Source organism: Nipponia nippon, unplaced genomic scaffold (genome assembly GCF_047370975.1).
Source record: "Nipponia nippon isolate SJK-2023a ecotype South Korea unplaced genomic scaffold, ASM4737097v1 scaffold_5, whole genome shotgun sequence".
Classification (NCBI taxonomy): domain Eukaryota; kingdom Metazoa; phylum Chordata; class Aves; order Pelecaniformes; family Threskiornithidae; genus Nipponia; species Nipponia nippon.
The window spans coordinates 47,510,127-47,534,530 of NW_028262369.1; the positions used below are offsets into that span (position 1 = coordinate 47,510,127).

Genomic DNA, 24,404 nt, shown 5'->3' on the forward strand with positions numbered 1-24,404 from the left:
AAAAATGTTCAAGTCTTATAATACAGGAGCAAGCTATACCATGTCTGAATACACAGCATTCATTTTCATATGCAAGTGAGCAAAACCAAACCAGTACACATCAGTTGATTTCCTTGCACTATTTTTTTAAAACATAGGACTGAGTACGGAACAGTGATCCAGAGCACAACTCTGCCAAACTTATCCTCTCGACAGAGAAGGGCAGAGAAGTTTCTGCAGTACTGAAATTCTTGTCTAGATCCCAGTGGGGACCCTCAGAGGATACTCAGCGGGTACCCTCTGCCAAGGACATACATATTTGACCAGCGATCCAGGCTCCATAGCAAGTTATGTGGGAGCGAAGCAAGAGAATATCGCCAAACAGCTCTTACTAGACAGTCTGAGGAAACAAAAAAACCCAACACCCCCACATAAAATAAAAACTCCAAATTCTTTAATTTTTTTTAGGAAGAGAAAATGAATTTCCCAGGAGTCACTAAAAACATTCCACATATTACAGGATTAGTCAAACATGCCGCAAGCATAACTTCCCAGACACTGGGACGAGTTCATTATCCTTCAAGACACTATTTGTTGTCTGAGAACGCTCCTGTTTCACGGGTAAGTTTCTGACTCTTTGAATAATGGCAACGCAGGAAAGAAACGTAAAGAAAACCAGGCAAGAGAAGCGCAGACAGAGAAGATTTAAAATTAGTTTTACATTTGAGAAAGCAAAGGCACGGCCGGAACCTTGGCACCTGGGAGTCAGCCACAAGAGGCAGGAGACCCCCACCCCCACCCCCCCTCCCCCCCACCGCACCAGAAGTCGCCCCGGGGCCTCCCGGAAAGCCGCCCCATCTCTGTCCCCTCTCCTAACCGCCATCCCGCTGACAGGGGCGCTTCGGAGCGCCTGCGCTACCCCTACGTCGCAATTCCAGAACGGTTTTTCCTCAGAAAAACAGCCTGCCACCACCTGTACCCTAACGGGTACCGCCGCCTCCGGGAGCTGCCCCCGCCGCCGCACCGCTCTCTACCCGGCTCTGGAGGCGCTCCTTCCCCCCGGCAGCCCGCCCCGTGCCGCCTTCACCCCCGACACCGCCGTTACCGGGGCCCTCACCTGAGGGACCCACCGCCACCGGGCGGGGCGGGGCGGTGCCGCCCGGCACGCGGCGCCTCGGGACACCGGCAGCGCGGCGGACAGCCCCGCGCTCCGCTGGGAGGCGGGGCGGGGGACCTGCGAGCGGGGTCGGACCGCCGTGAGGACTGCGGAGAAGCCCCGCCCCTTCCTCTTGGCGGCCATGGCCCTGCAGAGGGCGCTGCGCCGGGCGGTGGCGGGGCTGCGGCTGCGGCGCGGGTGGGTTGGGCCGGCGGTGCGCGGCAGCGGCGGGAGCTCTCCGCCGGCGTCGGAACCTTGGGCCTGGGTCGAGCCCGAGGGGCCGGGGCCTGCTTTCTGTCTTCGTGCCCTTTGAACGCACGTTCTCGGAGGAGCGGCCCTCCGGGGAGCGGAGCGGCGGGTGCCGGGGCCGCCTGGGGCGGCAGGCCTCGGGACGCGCAGGCCTCGGGACGCGCAGGCCTCGGAGCAGCAGGCCTGCGAGACCCGCTCCTTCGATGAAAACGACCCTGGTCCCTTCTCTTAAGAGTCGGGTTGCGACGTTCAATACAGCCCGGTGTCAGATTTGAAACTTGTATCTTTATTATCGTTGGGGAAAGTCTTTCTCTTGTGAAGGCAGCCGTTTTGGTTATTCTTACCGTCTGCAACATCCATCTGTTTTCACCTTCCTGCATGTAAGAACTAGTGTGACTGTAGGTATTGCAGCTGAACTTGCATGTAATGGAGAAATCACATTAAATATTTAAACAAAAGAGTACGAAGCCAACCTTTAATTTGTGAGCTATGAAATGTGTTATTTGTTTGAAAGTTCAAATATCTGACTTTAATTTCTTTTTAGTTTCAGAATGGGGAGTAGTCTGCCTACTTCTGTAGGATTGTCTAATGATGCTGCTGCGAATCAAATACAGGTAACATTATTTATGCAATTCTTATTTTCAACATTTCTAAAAGCCATAGTTACTTAAAAGCTCTTCTGATTTATACAAAGAAATTCTGTAAATAGTTCTGCATGTTGAACCTGATTCTTACGTTCATTAAGTAATACTGGCAGCATTGCTTATCCACAGCCCTGGAACCTGATCTTCCTGGGCTGGATCCATTTTACGTTTTTTTCAGACCTCTACTCAAATTCAGTACTGCTATCAATATTGGGAATTAAACCTTGTAAAATGACTGATGTCAAGTAAAGTAAATATTTAAAGAATACGGTGGTTTTTAAAGTAAATTTACTGATACTACATGACAGTCTAAATCACCTTGAATTTACAGTAAAGTAATAGGGGTATTTCTTTCTCCCACTCAGAATCCTTTTTGTCACTCTGCTTGCCACCGGCACATCCTGTTTGCCTTACAGACAGGGAGAGCTGTACTAAATAATTCAAGGAGCTGCAGCTTGTTTGGCAGACCATGGGAGGTCTGTGACTGCAGAGCAAAAGAGGGTTTGGGGTTGGCACCACGGCATGGCAGTCATACCCCCACGCTCCACAATCATTCTGCTCAGTTTTGGCGTCAAGTGCAGTCATACGCAGCTTCATAGGTGCCAGCAGTGCTGCTGGTAGAGATCGTTAATGCCAACTCCTCTGTTTCTCTGCTCCCACAAGAAGATGATCATAGCGTTCCTGAAAAGTTAAATACTGCTAAGCCTTAACTGATTCCAGGTATTCTACTCAAAGAATACCGCATACCTTTTACGGAAAAGCTTAAGTGGAGCAGAAGTCACTTTAGCTTCCGTGTAGTTCTGCTAACTGCTGAAGTTGTGCCTCACTGCCTGCTGTGCTTGTGCGCAGATGCTCTTTGGGATCTGGCCAAGTGCCACTGCACTTTTTGAGGTCGAGAGTCTGACTTGGTAGTCAGGTAGGAAGCAATTTTTGTTCTGACATGAAAGTATGGGATGCATCCCTAAAGGAGGTGCTAGGCCACCACAGAGGTCTTCAGAACAAATGTGGGGTGGATATGTTTTGCGCCCACCATACAGGTGATGATATCTTCTTGACAGATGCCTTGATAGAAGTCACTGTTCTGCTCCTTGTTTTTAAAGAAAAGTAGTCATTCCTTGCCCTAAGATGCTTGTGGCTGTACATTAGATGTCAGGGAAATTTAGAAGCTAAACTAGCTTTTCACTTTACCGTAAAAAAACTGAGAAGAAAGTAGTGTTTTGGAAGATTCTTCAGAAGTAGCCAGCTCATTGCTGTAGCACGGCTGGAAGCTCCTCCCTTAGTCCCTGTTAAAAATACCTCAGAAGGCCTTTTACAGAGAGTTAATTTTCCTGTATTTGTTACCATAATAGCAGATTTTTAACTTCTGTATTTGTTTTCATGACTGTTCAATACTGTTAAAATACAGTGACTTAAAAACAAAGCACACTGACTTGAACATTCTTTTGAGCATACAGGACATTATTTCAGACAACTGTGTGGTGATTTTCTCTAAAACAACATGCTCCTACTGCAAAATGGCAAAAAAACTTTTTGAGAATATCAATGTAAATTACACAGCTGTAGAACTGGACATGAACACAAACGGAAGCCAGTTCCAAGACATTCTTGAACAGATGACTGGTGGCAGAACAGTAAGTATATTTTCTTACATGTAACAAGCAAAGTAAGAACTTAGGAGTACACGTTCCTCATGGGTTATGACCATATCAGGTTCTTAATTTTTTTGAGACAAATAAACGTGGGATACAAGCTCCTAAATTAAAGACGAGCTGCTGCAGAAGGGTTCTGTACCGCCTCTTCCTCTTGAGACCCTCTGGCTATCTCTCCAAGGTGATCTTTTCCATACTGCCACTAAGATAATTGAAGTCAGTTTTCGTTTGTGTAGGTATATTTAACCCACTGTGTTTAACACTTATCTTGTAATTTCTTAATTTTGTATAGTCTCACTTAACTCAATTATTTTATTACAATCTCCTGTACAGTGATTTTATCCCACTTTTGAGGGGCATGTGAACAAAGTTTCCCATCTCTCTAAATACTATGGAAATGTGTGAGTTGTACGGTAATATTAAGTACGCATGTGGAAGAACATAACTGTTGTGTGTATGCTAGAGTCCATGTGGGCTTGCTTAGATTGTTATCTTTTTTCCAAGAAGTAACTAATGCGATTTTCATTTTCTTGATAGGTCCCAAGAGTGTTTGTCAATGGGACTTTTGTTGGAGGTGCTACAGATACTCAGAGGCTTCATGAGGAAGGCAAACTGCTTCCATTAATTCATCAATGTCAAGTGAAAAGAAAATCCTGACAGCCACCTACCTTAGCTTAGTCTTCCTTGGTATAAACAGAATTTCAGACAAGTTAGAAGGTCACAAAGATAGACTGCATCAGCTGGACTCAACAACTTCAAGCTGTGGATTTCTGAATCATAGATCATTCTCTGACACAGACTTTCTGGACTTGGCAAATTGCTTGGTGTCCTTGCCTCAGCTTTACCACAACCACAATGGTGATTAAAAACATTATGTAACTCTTGGGGCTCTAAGTGTGAGATAGTGATATCATTTGATTGCTATTACATCCTGATACTATGCTTCGGAGAAGTATAGACTGTACAAGAATCCTGTGGGGTTTTTGCTGCAAATTAGTTTGCTTTCTAGCTTTGTTCCAACAGTTACAATAAATGGTCAGTTGCGTTTAATGGTTCCTTTAAATTCAGTTCTTCTCTGAATGTCAAATTGTAATCATGAAAAAAGTATGAAGCAGCACAAGTTTGTAGTGATACTGCTGTATGCACGTCTGCCTCTCTTACATTTCAGTGTCCAATTACCTCGCTACCAAATTGTATGTCCGGTTGCTACAGAAAAGGGAATAAAGATTCTTGCAGCTTCAGAGGGGTAGGCAATTGTTTTCATCTTAACTCTGCCCTATGAATTATCAGTCTACACAGCGTCATTCAGGAATATCCTGCTAGGGGAGCCAGCCAGCTTGCTGTCACTGAACGGTGCAGCTACAAACTATGTTATGATCGACACTATCACGAAACTTAAGACCAAGTAAAATGGGTCTAATATGCATAGAGTTTATTTAGTACTTAAATTCTACAGTCAGAATGCAGTTCACTAGCTATTTTAACTTGCAGTTAAATGTCTAAAAGAAACGTCCGAAAATTCAATCGTTTCAGTACAATGTACATCCAAAGCCAGACCAGGCAATGCCAAGCCTCTTGGTTATTTCAAGAAAGTTCATAGGCAAGTAGAAAATTATATCCCGTTCTTCAGTAAAAGGGACCATTACACTACTAAAGGTGCACAGTTTAGAATAAAAACATAAGTCAATGAATTTTTACTCGCTTGTGAATAAGACTCTTGTTATTTCCATTGCTTTCACCACTGCGTGCACCTAAACTACTTTTTTCCCCTCAAGGGAAAAAAGCATCACATTTATCTTCAGACAACTAGGACTGTAAGAGTATAATTAAAATTCGACAGCTTCATTTTTGTGATGCAGATTTGAAATGTTTAAACGGCATCATTGTAGAAAGTATTTAGTATACAGTTGCCTCCACTGTGCATCTTTAATGTGTAATGAGCTAATTAAACACACTGACCTTGTTATATTTTTATTATTGCAGTTCGCTGTATTTTGCTATTTTCATCACTGTCTTATTAAAATTTTGTTTACAAGGGCACGCTCATCAAGGTAAACACACAGAAATGCGCCTCTATCCCTAAATTTATACTTAATAAAGCGATTTATTTTGCACATACAGTGATAACCGCATATTCTTTTTCTCTGTGTAGAATTCTTAAGCCAGGTATGTTTTCTCAGAAGATTAACATTAATTTTGCACCTGAAAGCTGGTAAATCCATCATGTAAAAATAATAATAATAGTATGCAAAGGAATTTTTCAAAGACCTTTTAATTTTGTTCCCTGTTTAAAAAAAAAAAAAAAAAAAAAGTAGTCCCAAAACAGTAGTCTAAAATAACCCTTTGAGTTCTAAGTTTCAGAAAGCCCAGGGCATTGTCACTTAAAGCAATATTCTACTCCAACTGTTGAGAAAACATGCTGTATGCCTGCAGATCCAAGTGAGTGCCCATTTATTAAAGAAGAAATGTCTTAAGGCACTCAAAGGGTTAATTATGTTTCCTTTTAACCATATTAAGGCTCCCCATCCAAATAGTTTCTCATTAATTTTGTATCATTTCATAGAAAGTAGCAGCAAGACAGTGCCTTCGTTACTGGATGGCACAAAGCCATGTTATGTTTAAGTTATTTAAACATGATATGGCAGTTAAAGTGTGGTTCTACTCTAGAAAAAAAAAAAAAGGGAGGGACTCAAAAACAGTCATTACAAATTTCCATATTTTTTGCTTAGCATTGTCTCCAGAACAAAGCTGTTTATCTTAAAATAATGCTTGTCCTGGGATCTGAATGTTAAAAATCACCCACTAAAAGATTCTGTACTTACACTGAAGCCATACCTGCTCATCCAGCTTAAATACCATGCTCCTAAGAAGCGTGAGAAGCTGGAAACAAACATCAAGTTATTTAACGAAGCAGACAAGGCTGTGAATGCGCCCATCTGTTGCTTCTTTATACAGAATTATTTTTAAAGAGTAGAACTGCACTTTTATAGGAGAATGTAATAGAAAAGACATTTTATTTGTAACTAGTTGTGCTTAACTCTAAGAAGCTGGTAACATTAGGAAAACAACTATTTATATTCATTATTTGTTAATGAAGCATTTGTAAAAGTTCTCAACATACCACATATATATATGCAAATATATATATATTTAAACTTAAATTCAGAATGCAGAAATACCTAAAGAAACCACGCTTTACAGTATCAAAATTATAAATCCAAACGTAAGCACACATATTTAAAGACACCATACCTCCTGCTGAAATTAGCTAATCTTAAATCTTAGCTCTCAGAGCAGCACATACACGATACGCTGTCCTAGTGTTTTACCTTCCCCCCATAACTCTTACTCAGCAATGTTGTACACTATACCGCATCATGGCAAGATGAAATCTCTACCATTCCAGCAATAAAGTCATTAAAACAGCTTACAGCATATTTGTCCACCGTGAACCACTGCAAATAGCAAAATGAACCTATAAACTGATGGAATGCTTAAAAAAAAAAAAAAAAAAGGATTAAAAGTGCAAGCAAGACAAATGATCCTTTGCTTAGGTTTACTTCTACATCCTAGTCTTTGAAGATTTTCTCTAATCAATACTGCAAAGAAGCTGCCCATTTATCCAGAATATTAATTTAAGTGTTTCCCTAATTCTGCATGTAACAGCTGCTTGATAATATTTAACAGAACGGAAAGCTCCAACACACTGAACTAATTCTAGAAAAAAGCTTTAAATCTGAAAAGCCAGTTTTAAGTGGTTACTTTATAAAAATAAAGCCATTCACAGGCAGATGTTGGATTTTTTTAAATAAACGAAGTATACTTTTGTCACTGATCTTTGCACAAAGTTTTACCAAAAATCTGATAGAGCAAATTAAATATTTTATAAGGGATTTATATAATCAAAGGAAAGAACAAATTACCCATTTTTTTAAAATTAAGATAAATACTATGACATCAGTTCTGGTATAAGTTATTTAGCTAAGCCAGCATGCTCAATGGCAGCACAGAAGGCAGAAGAAGAACAGAGGCAAAAAAAAGGAATGGACGAGAGCTTGTATGTGAACAGCAATTCAAGTATAGGCCTGAGGTGAGAAGGAGATGGGAAAGGAGAAAAAAGCCAACATTAACAGAGAAAAGGAAGGGCAAAGCAAAAAGGTAATGCAAGAAACAAAATAAACGGAACCAATACTTATGCTTCTGGTATGGTGGCTGTGAGTTAGGTATGTGATTAAGCAGCACAGTATTTTGCAATGAAGAAAAATATTTTCCTAGTGTTTTTACAGACAGAGCCATTATTAAAATACATTTCCAAAACTGCTGGTGTATTTTTTAAGCCAAGAATAAATACTTCGTTGGATAGTCTTTTAAAGCCATAGAGGCCCCAATTAAACAACAACAGTGAAAGAGCAGAACACAACCCCCCTAATGATTTATGTTTAACAAACAGGTTTAACAGTGGTTTTAAGCAGCAAGATATTTTAGGGCCAGTTATTAGTGGCCCTCACATGGTGGGCACTTAGACGGGCCCTCCTGACTTCAGACCTATACCTACTTTTAGACTTCTCTTGTTTAAACACATCGGATTGTAGGTGAAGACCCTGTATTTTGCCTGTAATCTAATTCTACAAGCATCCTAAAGTTTCCTCCTCCTTGCTATAGCTCTAAATTCCTGACACGAAATTGTATTTCTTGGCAAAATTATTACTGTCTTTATTCAATTTATTATACAATGCTGATGTATGTATTGCATGCTTTTTAAGAAATCTTGAGTGCCTTCTGCCCTCTCCACATTCTTGATTGAATCCCTTCCATAAAGAAACCTGACCTTTGATGTTCATTTGTTACAGCCCTTCATTACAGAAGAATGTTTTACCTCTGCTGTGCTTCCAACCATTACATCCTTTTCTTCTTTCTTAAAGCTAAAGTGCCTGAACATTGTAGTCTTAGACGTAACAGTCTAATACTTAAGAATTGTTAAGGGGTCACAGTGAAATGGCAGTCAAACTGAAAGGCTATTAATTCTGTTAGATATCAGGAAACCTGCATTCACCCAGTCTACAGTTGCACTTTGCATTTTGACTTTTTTTTTAATTAATGTTTTGAATAAAATTAACTCTTTTTAAACTTGTCCCTGTTCAATTTTTACTGGTGAACTGCAGTGAACATTATAGCCCCGTTTTTGTTTTGTTAGTCAAAGTATTCCTCCAATGCAAACAACACTATTAACTTGAAAGAGTCAGCGTCTCCTCTTTGGTGAAAGGCTAGGTTATTTCTTGTATACTGAACTAATGCTTAAGCTTAGCAACTTTGTCTTAGCTCACTTTTTTTAAAAAAAAAAAAACAAAACATTACAGCAATTATTGCCTCTTTACATGTGCAGATATCATTTTGGAAATTATCAGTTTAATAACTAAAGACTAAAATCAGGGCAAATTTATGTTATGGCAAATGAGTCATGCTGTCCCCTAAAATTCAGAATACGGGCAGATAAAAAAGATCCAGTCTATGGAAAACGAATATGCAGCATCATTCTTCTATGCCCCTTACTGTAAGATAATAACAAAACCAGACAGAAAACGGTAGAAACACACTACAAAGTTTCAGCTGTCAGCATTTACTTCAGTTTCCCCTCTCTGTGAAAATCTTAAAGGAGGAGCAGATGACAACATGATCTCGTTGGTGCTAGTTTTACATCGGATAACCAAACCACTTACAATATTCTATTTCTAACAAAATTTTTTGTACAGAGATATGGTAAATATTTAGGAGCACAGTATGTACTCCAGCATGGATGACTATCTTTAACATGGTGCATAGCTATCCAGCGTCAATAGATACAGGGAGCTACATTTTCTCTAAGTTCTACTGAAAAGTTCATCTTCACTTACACTTTAGTTCAAGGAACTGTATTTTAAACTGGACTGCTTTCAAAGATGCAACACTACTATAACCGTTCATTCAAGCTGTTAGTAACTAGTCTAATCTTTCACTTGCAGTAAATTTATACAATTAACTGCATAAAGTTACTTGAAATACCTGTTTAAGTTTTAATTTTATATTTAGTCCAAAATATTTCCTATTACTTCACAAATACTACTCCAAAAAAGAAAAAGTACTTGCAAAAGATACTTATCTATCAGTTATTTTCAACATCTCTAGCTTAGAAGGAAACAACTAATCAGATGTTTGACTATTGTGTAATTTAAAACACATTACTACCAAAACCAACCCCCAAACATCAGTGCATTTACTTGAAATAATTATTAACATGTATTGAGCAAATGAGTTTACTCCCCATATTCATGGTGTTTACTTAGAAAGGAGACTAAAAGTGGTAAGAAATTTTTCATAGGAAATGGCTAATTTTCTTTTTCAAACTCAAAGTGCTATGTCTCAGCTTTTGTAGGAACACTTGTTTTTCTAGATGTCACCTGACAAGCTGGTGGCAGTCCTGTATTCTTCAAGCATTCTACCAGAGCTGTATTGTAAGAGCAGTGGTAATTCAGAAGTAACTACATTCATGTCCACTGAAAGGTAACATTCCTACCGTCAGTTCTTTAAGCCATGGTTTTAATGGTAGACAAGGCTTCCCTCACTGTTTTGATTTATTCATTAAGGTAGAGTATAAGTATGTAGCAGAATACCTTCAGTAACATGTAACCTCACATTTTAGCACCAAAAGAGGTATCCATCCTACAGAATGAGAGCTTTGCATTTATAATCAATATGTATGAGGCATAACGAAAAGTGTTACAAGTATCAAAAGTATAATATGAACTTGAATTTTACATTTAAAAGCTTGGGGTTTAGGCAGAAAAATATGGTCTTACATGTCATTTACCACAACTGGGTTATTTTTATAAATCATAATTATTTTCAAATTAACATCAAATTCACTGTTTAAAACAGCCAGAATTAGCATAAAAGAGGCTGACATACATATGTCTTAGGGGAAGTTGTAAAAGCATCACTAAAAAACCTTTCTTGTCTTCTAAGATTGTGATCTACTAAAGAGACCTTTTAACCTCCCCCCTATACACACATATATAAAAACACACACACAGAATTAAATACATATACACATGAATTGCTATCAATTCCTGTTCCAAAGTGATAAGATATTCACTAGCTTTCTCCTTATTTACTCACACTCCTAGTATCAGACTGAAAAAAAAATAAATCCAGTTTCAATCAATTCCTAACCAAGATTTTGAGAACATGAAGGAGGCAACTGTACATTTCATAAAAGGTTTTAAGAATTGGTCACTATAAACTGGAGGTAGTTTTGAAAAATGTTAGCTTGACTTAATTTACTAAATCAGAAGTAACGTTAATCTACAAAAAGATTTTAACAAATGAAATACTCTCCTGTTAGGAAGATTGTTTCTGTATCATTGAATACATTCTTTTGAAGAAAATGTAACTTTTTGTTTCTGGTTGTTACCACTCAGCTTTCAAGAGCAGGCCAAGACACATGCACTTGTTGATCTTCCTCACTGAAAGTGTGCTGATGCTTCCTGGAGTTATAACATGGCTTCCCAGCCATCTCCAAGGTCTTTTTCTACTAAAAACAGTTTTTAGAACTTCCTGTAAAGCATATTAAATCTAAAATAGTGCTTCTGAAACTGCATTGTACAGAAACCACCCCTCAATTTATCTAAAGAGAATTACACTTTACTCCTGAAGACCCAGGGGACAATCTAGATAGAAAAAGATTAGCATGAGCTCTTCCACTTTCAGTTTTATCAGTATAAAATTTCACTGGGTAACTTTTATACTGCATCACAGTCACATGGTCTCATACGTGCCAGAAAATACTTCTTCTGTAGATTTGAAGTGTAACAATGGAAACTGTTGAACCTTAGTAATTTGTTTAAAATACAAAGATTAAAAAAAGCCCAAAGAAAAAAACCCTCTCAATGAAGTTGCTGTTAAACTGACATTATTAAAAATACTGAACCCACTTTTTTTTCCTACCCCATCCTAAGAGTAATTCATCAATTTATTCTTGCAAACAAGCATTCCACAGCAACAAGGGGAGGGAAAAATTAAAAATCTCTCAGTATTTATAATATATTATAAATGAAATTATGTATTGTATAGCCCTGTAGCTACTTTTAGCAAACTTCCCACTGTTATTTTAAATTGTGTGCAACAGGAAAAAAGAAAAGAGATTTCTCATCTGCTTTTCTTGTTTTCCCTTCACAAAAAGGTAACATTCTGATATGTATATAATGTGCCATATTCTAATAAAGTATATTTGGCTGGGAGTTCCCAGGGTGAAGTCTGTTGCCAGCAATGGATCCACTGGGAAGAGCAGATGCCTAGAAAATTAAATCAAATCCAAAGCGAAGTTTCGAATAACATCCAAAGCTCCTGTATCAAAGCCACATATATCCAACATGCCTCTGTCATCTGGATCTGCGATCGTAAAACCATTTGAGGTCATTCCACAAACAATCAATTTAGCAGGAATACCCATTTTCTAGAGGAAGGACAAAAAAAAAATAATCAGAACACACATATACAGTTTAAGTATACTTAAACATGCCAGAGGGCCAAATCTTGCTATCTTGCTTGCATAAACCACTGTCTGAATACGCATACTGACAGAAACTAGATATGCCATAACCAGAATTGCAGACTGCCTTTTAACATTGTACTTAACCTGCAGCAGATATATTTAAATAAATGGAAATAATTACAATGAGGTATATTAGCACAACTTTCCTGCAATACTAAGATTCATAGATTATTTCAAATGCAAAGATTGCATTTGCTATTCTGCAGTTCATTCTGAGAGAAAACTTTCAATAATAATTATCAAATCATCTAATAGGAGTCAAAGAGTGTGGTTTTTTCTAAGGCAAGGATTTCCAAATGTTGGTTGAACAAACACAACAACTGTGGCCTGGACAATTCTGCTAAATGAGCTGAATTTGCAGGTTAGTAACCTCTAAGGTAAAGCAAAGCAAGTGGCATGAAAGCCAGAGTACAGAAACTCTTTGTTTAAAGAACAGATTTAGGAATGGAAGCTAATCTCAGCTAAGAAAACTAAAACACAGTGGACAAGCTAAAGATTTTTGGTATTAATTTCAACTGGGTGGACAGGATACTACGATTAATGTCCATACATACATGCTTGCCAAAAAGTATTTTTTGTAGTTTAAAAAATAGTTCCTTTAAACCATAAAAGATTGTTTGCTGATAAAATAAGAGTTTTGAATAGCAATGTGCTTGGAGAAGGTAATTTTCTTAGTTCTGTTTTAAAATTATGAAGCTGCACAGCTTACAGTAGCCCCTTTAAAACATAATGAGCTTTCTTCACAAGATACTGTCACTTCATCCTACTGACACCTTCCCTACAAGCTTATCTTCATTACTTCATTTAAACTTTGTGGTATCTACTGCAGACATCAAAGTTAGATTTAATTCTGTGAGCCGAATTTCATTCTGTAAGAAAACTTATTCAATTATATATAGAACACAGAAATTCATATATTCCCTGAATACCAAATAAATTTTCATTGATATAGCAGTACACTGAGCAGGGTGGGATAATTACAAACCCTTTTAGCAATTCAGTGGTTTTACATATGCACAATTAGTGCAATATGTGCACTAATTCTGCCTAACTACAAAATATATCAGTTTTTAACAATATGTAACTATTGAAAAAAGCCACTAGTTCAGTCTAAAGCATTTTTAGAACCGGTATTTGTTTTGTACTGTATTCATCAATTATAAACAGTCAGAAGCATATTTACCTCTCTGTACTCTCTAAGAGCTGTTGCAGGATGAGTATTTCCCGCAAAGGTCTCGTTATCGGTAAATACAATGAAGACATCAGCAGCTGTCTGAGTTTTTTGAGCCCATATCATTGGAAGGGAACAATCAGTGGTACCCATTGGAATCTTAAAAGAAAAAAAAAATATACATGGAACACATCAATACAGAAATTAGTAAACCAGGGAAAGATTACTTTTTATGTAAGCTTCATGTTTTATCACACACAGAGGCTTCTTTGTTAAACAACAGTTCACTTATTCATTTAATTTCAGTTTTGTCCAGGGATTTTTTTGTTTGATTTTTTTAATATTCTTTTCAAACTAATTCATTGTGACCTAACACTGCCATTCTAAATTGCAATGTTTAACATCTGGCTGTTGAAATAATGACATTTGCTGGGCATTCTCTAAATAAAAGGGAGAAAAAAAATCCAGTGTTTTACTATACGGATATGGACTAAACACAGTACTAGAATTGATTACAAAGAAAATACAGTGTAACTGCTGAGAGTTCTCCACTCTGAGGTTAGCAACAACTATTTCCCAATTTTTTTTTATTTTTTTTTTTTTTTTTACATACTTCATACATTTTCACTAATACTTGAGGTAACGTCATATCAGCCGTCACTGGGCAAGGGACCATTTCATGTGAAAAGGCAACAATATGGGAATCCTTCTCAGTACGTGCTACAACCTGAGAAAGAGGAAGACAAAAATAATTTAGTTATTTTATTCAGAATTTTTAATGTCTGAATCAAGGCATTCCCTACCAAACACACAACATGACATATCCTTTTGTATTTAAGTCACCATGGCTCCTCATATGCACTACTGCTTCACTCTACACTTTAAATATTCTGTAATATTACTGCAAATAAACATTGCAAAAATCAGAGCTAAAGGACTGCTCTAATTACTGTAACTAAAGATACCTCCATATTTCTTCTCTCCCCTCTGACATAAAAAACTAAACATTTTTAAACACCAACAAATATTTGACTCCACTATAATAGAGATACACAAGAAGCTTTAGAATATCACATTGAGGGGAAAGTGATTATGATACAAGGGCCATGTTGATAACTCAAATGCACACAAGAATTATTTCAAAATTTCTTAATCCAATCTGTATTATTCTATGAATGCCTCTGAAAAAAATTAAAATGTATTTTCAGCTAAGGTAGGTGAAAAAGCAGTCTTGACCAGTTTGATTTATACTGGAAACCAACTTCTTCAATTTGATCTTTCTGAATTTGGTTGCCAGTAGATTTAAGCATCTGGTCTACCAGCGAGTCACAAGGTCACATCTTCCGTACCCAAAAAATATTATATATAAGCTTCCTTCTGCTTTCTAACCAGCTTCAGAGCACCTTTGTATCAAAAGAGCAGCTCAAGCTGCAAATAGTTACAAATAAAAGAAGTGTAATGCCTCACCATACACATTGCTGCTGCAACTGTGCTAGCATTGAGCACGCTGCCCAAAACTTTTTGTGTCATTGATGCACTGACATCAACTGCAAGTAAGAAGCGTTTTCCTGTTGGTTCAACTGTCTAAAAGGAAAAAAGAAAGAAAACAGGTACACATAATTAATAGATTGATTTCTTCTTCTTTCTTCTGCTTTCAACCCTGGAAGTGGGGCTTTTTTTTATCCTTTCTGAGGTAACGTTAGGACAATAATGTTGCCAAGAGATGAATATATCATGAAGTTTTGATTTTTTTTGTTTAATAAAACCCCAATTCCTAAGATTTTTGTTATAAAGTTTTAAAATTGTTATCCACTGAACAAACTTTTCCTGATCATTTTATAAGCTTTCAGAAAACAGAGAATTCTTAAAAAGCTTAACAAATTGAATAACTGTATTACCTTGAAAGTTTTGTAAAACGAGGCATCTAAAGCTTCTAAAATGTCTTCATCAGGACGCCACCAAAGCTTCCCTCTGCTTCCATGTCCAGCTTTATAGGTTTCTAACGCAACCAAAATATGGAATGGATGTATTCTACCCTACAGGCAAAAGAAATCAACAGTAAGTTTTTGAAGATCTGAACTCCTCAAAAAAACCAACCAACCAACCAAACAAAAAACCTAAAACTAAGATCCTACTACAAAAAAAAAACCTCTGTTTTAGTTTATTGTTATTTGATGTTCATTAAGTTTGAAGAGTTCATGAAGTCTTTACACAGCTGTTGTATGAACTGATACTTGTCAGTTACTGGTAATGGACCTCATTCCTGCTCCAGAATCCTCCAAGGAATTGCAAATGTTATCTTATGCCATCACCAGAATTTTGGTGAAATTTCACAGCTCTATCTATGATTGTCCAGTGCTATTTTCTATCACATGCTTACAATAAGAGAAAGTCCCTGTCCTGCTGAGGGGAAAGGAGTTGAGTTAGGAAAAGAACAAACTTAAAACTAGTTTTGTATCAGATACAGTAAAACTGGATAAAGTAACTATTTTCAGAATACAGCATTCATTCTCCTCTCACTATAAGAAGACAGTCCAAACACTTTCTTGTTTTTTTGGCTTTCCCTACATAAATCAAATCAGTGGCTGCTGCATGCTAAGTATTATAAACCACATCTTTGCTTTACTGATTTATCAACATTTTGTTATCTTTTTCCTCAAGAGGAGTTTCAGTCATTAATCACTATAGCAGCAAACCTCAGCAAATCTGAATGCCTGTCCATCATCTTTCTTCCACCAAGGTATTGTGCCACCATCTTTGCTCTCCCTTCTCCAGTGACTCGGTAACTATGCATGATTAAAGAAGGCACCAGAGAAACGGAAGAGCGGTGGCACAGGAAAAAAAGGACCTACTGTTGTCCTCAATTCAACTACGGTCTTGAAGAAGTTAAGTGTCCTGATTTTAATCTCCCCAACTCACAAAACTATTAGAAAAAGCCACTTATCTCCTCTATCTCCCATTAAATTCCTGAAAATTTTATTCTCTCTTTGGGGAACCTTCTTTTCCCCTCTTATTTTGTACCTCTTTGACGGATAGTAAAGCAATCTGAAAGGACAAAGTCTCCTTGTTCTGTATTCTTTTTCCTCTCAGCTGCTATGCTAGTTTCTTCATTCACTTCCTAGGATCCTACACAAGTAACTTCCACTCACTTTTTAAGCTTATATTGCTGATTCTAAATTACAAGACTCAGAAGCAATAGATGAACCCAACAGGCAAAGCTTGCCACAGCCCTAATTTAAGAAAAGATCCTAGCTGTCAATATACTAAATTTGTAGAAAAGTTTCAGAAATAGGGGAGGGGGGAAATCAAATGAGAAATGATAGATACAGGTTTTAAAATAAAAGTGCATGTATTCTATTGCAGTTTTTTTTTAAAGAAAAAACTACACATTTCTTCCAAAGAACATCCCTTTTATTTTGTAAAGAGGTTGCCTGAAGAAATACAGTTTAGGAAGAGATTAAAAACCACAAAGGCTGGCACTGATTATGAAAAATTTCTTACCTTTTTTAGCAGTTTCTCATTTCTCAGTCTTTCACATACTATTGCCACTTCTGAACCTCGTGGTTCAAGCACTGAATTTGCTGTCAGTTTTCCTAAATTTCTCAACAATACAGTAATGGACATCTCCTTCAGCAATGCCTTCCAAACCTACAATCGAAGAAAGAGAAGGGAAAAAAAAGATGAGATTCCTAAACTACAAGAACTGACATCTGTACATTAAATAAGTGTATTTTAAAATAAACGTAGAAGTTATATGAAGGTCTTCATTATTTTAAATTAGCTACTTGGGTAAATAACTTGAAAAACAGCATAAGGACTATTTTTTATGGAAATCTAGACTTAAGACTCTGAAAAGTGTTACTCTAAAGAGAATACAAAGCTAATGAAGTTTACCTACCTCTTTAGATTTCAGATGGTTTGTCAGGAGATGCTCTCTAACTAGACCATATTCCTCTATTAAATGAGTAACTTCCAATTCATCTTTTGTGCGCTTTACTTTCTCCACAGCCTCCAGATACTTTAAGAGTTTTTCAGTCTCAGCAGAAACTGCTTTGTCTTTATAAGCCTCTTGGACATCTTTCCACCCTTTGGTAATATACTTAGTGACTATAGCAATTCCTGTTGAAAAGAAAAATATTTTCCAAGCAGGATTACCATCTTTATACTGGCATTTATCATTCTAGCAAGCAAATGGGTTAACAGGTTTCATTCTCAGACCTGCCAACCAGCTTACAGCTGGTCAGCCCCACACAACTTAGAGCAGTAGTTTTAATTACTGTATTATTCTCCTTAGAAGTAAGGAGCCTAACATATTTGAAACCAACAGATCTTCCCAAATAATGAAAAAGTGTTATTTCATTGTTTGTAAGCAAATAGGAACAAATTGAGGGAACTGTATTATTTTATCTTCTCTTGACATAAGAAACAGAAGGAACAAACTCTGTTTACCTTGAAGATAAACAGGTCAATTTCTGATACGACCACTCACATTTTTAAGGTGCAATTTACACAATGCCATCACTAAGAAATCATCAGTCTACAAGGGTACTTGGGTTTCCAAAATAGTTCCACAGAAAATATAAAAGGTTTAAAACACAGCATGTTCAGGTAAATAAAAATTTATTACCTTCACTGGCAGGTTTTAGGTGGGACAACCTCAGAAGATCTTTATGAGACCAACCACTTCTTTGTTTATATTTTGTAACTGCTAAAGCAACAGCCATGCCATTCTTTCCATTGTACCAATCTGCAACAGCTTTCCTCAGTGCACGGCCCCACATGCCACATTTCATGCCCTCCTTCAGATCTTTTTTAAATTGGATGAAAGTAAAGAGATGAGTTGGTATGCAACACACCTCAGGAACAGCTTTAAATGCTGCTTGTTTTGTTTTTGCATCAGAACACTGTGAGCAAATTGCAAGAGCAAAAAGCAAGGGCTCCTGTTTTGCTGCTCTGCCTTCTTGACTAAATGTCTTTATTTCTTGAACAACTTCACAACCTCTACCCTCTTCAATCAGTCTTATTAAAGCTTCTGCATTTTCAAAGCCCAGCTTCTGGTCCTTGATGTAATAAGTACCACCTTCTGAACCAAAACACAAGAAACGTTGCAGTCGATTCATATCGGTGACATGCCACACATAACCACTTTCAGAGTTCGGCACCTGCTTTTCATTCAGGAGTTGCACTTGGTTTTCCTCGTCCTCCATTGTTTACACTTCCAAGAGGTCTGTTGAAAGAATAATAAAGTTTATTAAGAACTACTGTGAAAACCTTATGACTCTACTCTTTTATCACTTGTTAGCAAAGTAAATATATCTTATCTATACACTTGTAACTTTTCCATCATAAATTTAATAAGAGTATACTCTAAGTATGCAATAATACACATCTGTTAGGGCAAAAGAAACAAAAAAATCTGAATTACAATGGTGACAAATTTATTTCCTTGAAACCAACTTAGAAACTACTTAACCCTGGTAAGTGGCACGCAGAAAACACGGCTGGTATTATGCCCTTTTGCCACTAATATATTACACCACTTTCTTAGGTAGATTTTTGAATTGCATACTAAATTGCTCAAAACTCAGATCTTGCCCTACTCTATTTTGCTGAAGACTTGGTAATACTGACCAACTGAAGAAACATGATGCCAAAATAAAGAGCTAAAATACTGAAAAACTGTTTAGTCAGAAGACTTTGTGAGAGTTTAAATATGGCGGGTTTCAGTGAGGCTTAGACAACAGCTTCTTAACAACTGACAGCAGCTCAATAAAAAGTTATCTTTATTACAGGCTCAAATAGTCTGCTGTTTCAAGTGTGTTGTGGTTTAACCCCAGTCGGCAACTAAGCGCCACACAGCCGCTTGCTCACCCTCATCCCTGCAGAGGGACTGGGGAGAGAATCAGGGGAAAAAAAAAGTAAAACCCATGGGCTGAATAAAGACAGTTTAATAGGACAGCAGAGGAAGAGAAAATAATAATAATTATGATAAAAAAATATACAAAACAAGCAATGCACAATGCAATTGCTCACCACCCGCTGACTGATGCCCAGCCCGTCCCCAAACAGCGATTGCTGTCCCCCAGCCAGCTCCCCACAGTTTATATACTGAGCATGACGTCATACGGTATGGCATAGCCCTTGGGCCAGTCTGGGCCAGCTGTCCTGGCTGTGCCCCCTCCCAGCTTCTTGTGCACCCAGCAGAGCATGGGAAGCTGAAAAGTCCTTGACTTAGTATAAGCACTACTTAGCAACAACTAAAACATCAGGGTGTTATCAACATTATTCTCATCCTAAATCCAAAACACAGCACTATACCAGCTACTAAGAAGAAAATTAGCTCTGTCCCAGCCGAAACCAGGACAAAGTGAGATCCAAGAAAACACACAGACCTAACAACAAACTCTGTACTGCTTTACATTTGAGGTTAAGAAGCAAAACACAGCACAAAAATTCACCATCTTTTAGGTCTTTATACATTCTTGAGCTGCAAGAGAGTTCAGCTGTAGTATTTGTAAGCAACAACACTGCTCTTACTTGGAAAACATCTAGCATAGTAAAATTCAAGCCATAGCATTTAAACTGAAATAAATGCAGGTGAAATGAAATCAGCAGGGTAAGGGGAAGAAAATTCATCATCATCACTATCTCCGAAACATTAATATGACAACAATAAATTCAGTTTTCTCAGTTCTTACCAAACAATAAAAAGACACTCAATACCACCAAGAGGTCCTATAAAAAAAAAAACACACCAATAATCCACTCCATCAAACTGCACATGGATCTTAAAATATGCACACACTAAAGTCTGAGCACACACAAATGACATTTCGAAGAAATCCACTTAACAATTTTTAGGTACTGCAGTTATCTACTTTTGACATGCTTATTTGGATACTGACGATAAAAGCCATTTTGCTTCATTTACCAGGATAATCTAGCACAAATAAATGTTACTAATGCAGACAGAGATTTCCCCCCCCAGTTTAGGTAACACACTGATTTACACACAATTTCCCTACTTTCTCTTTGACACAGAATTCAGAATTTTCTTTCCTCTGCAAGAGACTAGAAATGTACCCTTCCCCCATTCTTGCCTATCTGCACTGATGTGCTGTCTGCAGCCAGAATTAAATAACAAATAATCATCAGTGCTCCCATTATATTCTGGATGCTGCTAAAATCATAAAAATAGAAGCCATGTGCTGATACCTAGTTTAAAAATGCAGGTTTCAGTTAAAAATGAACTAAGAAATATCTTTCATTGTATTATTCAGAACACCAGTGCTCAGCTATTTTTGTCAGTGCTTAAATATTCTAACCATGTTTCATGCCAAACCAATTTAAATACACATCATGGTTGAGCCGACTTTTTCACTGACATCTGAAGCATGCAAATACACTGAAAATAACAAGGGTGGTATTTGCAATGCATGAATACTGTATCAGTACATTTTAATGTCTATATTTTATTTCAATACACTTCAATTAGCTGGTTTCATTAAACAGTAGGTAATGTTTCATAATAAACATACAAAACCCAAACAAAAAATCCTGAAATCACAGTCAGCATCCATTAGTTTATTTATCAGAAAAAAAGGGTACACAGAAAGACACTAAAAAACACCATTAACCTGAAGCAAAAATAAGAATGGGGAGGATAAAGGATCATGCATGAGTAATGAGATCTCCATATATATGAAATCTTGAGAATAATTCTTGTCGCATCTTTCATACCCCTGCTATAATAAATATTACTACATTAAAATGAGACTAATGTAAAAACTCTTTTCAGTCACCTGTGGATTACTAAGACTTAAAGTGAACTCCAAGGGTATGCTTTTGGTTAAACAAAACATTTACCATCTCACTTAGCTGATTATATTAAGAAATACCAGCACTACTTTGAATATTGTAGAGGTTTTTTCCTACGCTTTTCCATTTGCACAGGTTCCATCTGATATGTCCATTTTATTTTAATTCTCACTTGGAGAGCCTCACTTGCCCTCACACGCTTAGTTTTATAGTCACTAATACAAATTAGCTACCGTTGTCATCACTACTCTGAGAATGGCAGCAAAACCTAAATGAAATAGTAACATTTCTAAAATTACAAATAATATTTACATGGATTGAAATCTAGATTTATTTATAAAATACTGTAACACGAGATCAGTATTTCCACCAAAGGCATCATCCTGAAAGGCAAACAGTTCACTACTTCATTGTTATATGTGAATATGCAGTGTGATGTTAATTGTATTGTATTAAAGAAGTTCAGAGCTAACCATCAGAGAAAAAAATTCTCCTGCTGCACTTCTCTATTACACCATGTAACAAACCTAACTTATGCACATTAATAATGGATCATTTTTATGTTTACTTTTGTACGGACTAGGCTTTTGTATGGACTCATAGCACCGAAAAGAGGTACGTGCTAGCATCCATAGGCTTCTGACACAAACATCCATATTATAAAAGACAGTTGCAAATGTACACTTCTAGTTTTTCTGAAGCTACTTCTAGTTTTTCTGAAGCTTAGCTCTTTGATTTGCCTTCTTAGGAATTATGCTATGACCTACAAAAACAGATGCGGTTGCAATTTCCACCTTTTGTAACGCTTCATTTTCACTCAGCCCTCAAAGCTGTCTTCTCAGATGAAACATAGTATTTCACAATGGAATTAATTACCTGCAGTACTTTTCTCATTAAAAATGCCTATGACATGTCTTCTGAAACCTTTAATAAAGTTATTAATGCCTTCTGATAAGCAATCTAGGATACAAAACAGACTTATCTCAAATAGCTTATTGCTGCCTCGGGGATTTGAAAAGAGCTTCAAACCGACATAATCTTTTGGATCGTAATATGAATTTTAAATTCCTTAAAATAAATCTATATTTTAAGAATTACCCTTGAAATCTGCAATAGCTGATGCAAATCAGTAATTTCACTACTAACCAGCCACACTAGAAGTATCAAATTTAAACTTCACCAGGATTTACTGGAAAGTTCAGTGTTGAACTATTTAAACCATGCTGGCCATTTCTAACTCCTGTTTTGTATTTTAACCTCACGAATTCCCAAAGCTATTCTCTCCCTCTAACCAGTCCCTCTCCTCTGCCCAGACCTCAAGCTTATTTTCTCCTTTAACACCTGTACAACACAGACAACTTTCACCCTTGCAGATAGATAAATGCAAATACGCACTTAACGTATGCTCTACCATAACCCTACTCTTCATCTGCTGAGCTGCAGCAGTGAACTTGAATTTCAAACGCTCATGGAGGATTTATCAATGATAGTCTGGCTCCATAAGCATTTCCAATTTCTGAGCTACTTGAATGCAAACAGCAATGTGAAAAGTCTTGAAAGTTACAGACTAGACACTTTATAACAAAAGTTGCTGAACTAAAATTCATGGTTGCCCACTATTATTAATGAAAGACAAAAAACACTAAGGGAAATTTTTTTTATATTCCAAACACCATATCAATTAATTTATAAGTAAAATATGGCTTTGACTGGTCTGAAACAGCCTATACAGCACTTACATCTTGATTGGTAAGTCAGTATCTTTATGTTGCTGTACCATAACGTGATTGAGTTTTCCTGTTATTTTCTGCGACTTTTACAATTCACCCCTAGTTTTCCTAAGAAATAAAATGTCTTACAGTACAAGTTTCAGGTACATATTAAAAAAAATACAAAGAGCACAAAGCTGTAACAGAACTACAGGTTCTAACTTAATTTCTTAAATTTACCTGCTATGTTAACAGTGCAGAATCAAACTTCGTAGTGAAAACATACGGAATTAAACTTTAACCAAGTCAGACCTTTTGTGAAAAAAATGCATTGACATTTTGAAGACAACACTTCAAATTGCCTTCAAATACTTAAAAATCATATACACTTTCTTGTATAAGAAAATGCAGTCTCTGCTCTCAAAATTTTGCACAAGCATTAACTGAAGATCAGAAAGAATGTCTTCTAGTTTATTGAGCAGAGAAACTGTAACCATCACACTGAGCTATGCTTGTAACAAAATACACCTGCACTACAGCAGCGCTCTGACAACAACGTAAGTCCTCATACTTCCGAAGATAAGCACCTCTATGTAAACAGGAATGCTAGGAGAACGTTTTCCACATCACAAATGGCATGATCACCAGTACGATGACAGTGTAGGAGATACCAGACGGCGTGAACCACAGACTTGCTCAAAAAATTGTACGACAGAATTTGCTTAAAAGTCTGTTTTCTTAAAAAAATTATTGACTGGAGGGACAAGGTAGCTTAGCTGACGCAGAATAAAACCATGAAGAAAAAGCATCTAAAGGTAACACCCGAAAACCTGTGAGTTCAGCTGTCAGTCTCTCTACAGACGACACACACCAGCGAGGGCGCGGCAGACGAGTAACCCCGAAGGACAGGCCCTTTGATCCCCCCTCACGGGGTTTCCAGCGCCCAGGTGCCAAGCCGGAGGTGGCCATTTACGGAGATGGCCTCTCCGCATTCCTCCGACATCCACGCCAACCGCGCCGGAGAGGCCGCCCGCTCCCGCGCCGGGGCTGACACGGAGGGGGAGCCCACACCCGCGCCGCGCCGCCGGCCAGCCGGCCGGGGCCAGCCCGCTCCCCCCGCCCTCAGCGCTCCCCCGGGAGGCGCGACTTGCCTGCGAGGCCGCGGCCTGGGAGGGGCCGCGGGGCAGGGCCTGCCCGGGCCAGCGCGGCCTCCGACGCCGAGCAGTGGCGCAGCCCCAGGGAGCTGCGGCGGCCGCCGGACGATGGGGAGGGGAGGGCACCCGGGATGGCGGGCGGTGGCGGAGCCGGCTCCGGGCGCGGGGGACAGGCAGGGCGGGTCCCGCTCTGGCCGCCGGAGGCTCCGCGTCTCCCGCAGCCCAGCCCAGCCCCGCCCCGCCGGCGCCCTGACAGCATCCCCGGGACCCGGATGGGGCCGCGCCCAC

The 24,404-nt window shown here is 38.2% G+C and overlaps 2 protein-coding genes across 8 annotated transcripts; one reads left to right on the plus strand and one right to left on the minus strand.

Annotated features, from left to right (window-relative positions):
• The first annotated feature begins 1,256 nt into the window (after positions 1-1,256).
• GLRX2 (glutaredoxin 2) lies at positions 1,257-5,793 on the plus strand. 3 transcript variants are annotated; one of them, XM_087733027.1, is made up of 4 exons: positions 1,257-1,333; positions 1,929-1,998; positions 3,483-3,659; positions 4,215-5,793. In XM_087733027.1, the coding sequence occupies exons 1-4, from the start codon at positions 1,278-1,280 to the stop codon at positions 4,332-4,334; spliced, it is 423 nt and encodes a 140-aa protein (XP_087589153.1). In that variant the 5' UTR covers positions 1,257-1,277; the 3' UTR covers positions 4,335-5,793. The 3 variants fall into 3 exon arrangements, with proteins under 3 accessions (XP_087589153.1, XP_087589156.1, XP_087589154.1); XM_087733030.1 differs by having other exon boundaries at positions 1,277-1,782; XM_087733028.1 differs by having other exon boundaries at positions 1,279-1,764.
• Positions 5,088-24,254, minus strand: RO60 (Ro60, Y RNA binding protein). 5 transcript variants are annotated; one of them, XM_087733019.1, is made up of 10 exons: positions 24,114-24,254; positions 20,134-20,170; positions 18,063-18,662; positions 17,334-17,554; positions 16,937-17,083; positions 15,334-15,471; positions 14,903-15,019; positions 14,049-14,162; positions 13,448-13,594; positions 5,088-12,165 (listed from the first exon to the last, which is right to left on the minus strand). In XM_087733019.1, exons 3-10 carry the CDS (start codon positions 18,640-18,642, stop codon positions 12,013-12,015), a joined length of 1,617 nt encoding a protein of 538 aa, XP_087589145.1. In that variant the 5' UTR covers positions 18,643-18,662; positions 20,134-20,170; positions 24,114-24,254; the 3' UTR covers positions 5,088-12,012. The 5 variants fall into 5 exon arrangements, 4 of the variants coding, with proteins under 4 accessions (XP_087589145.1, XP_087589147.1, XP_087589144.1 ...); XM_087733021.1 differs by lacking the exon at positions 20,134-20,170 and having other exon boundaries at positions 18,598-18,662; XM_087733018.1 differs by lacking the exon at positions 20,134-20,170.
• Positions 24,255-24,404: the final 150 nt, after the last annotated feature.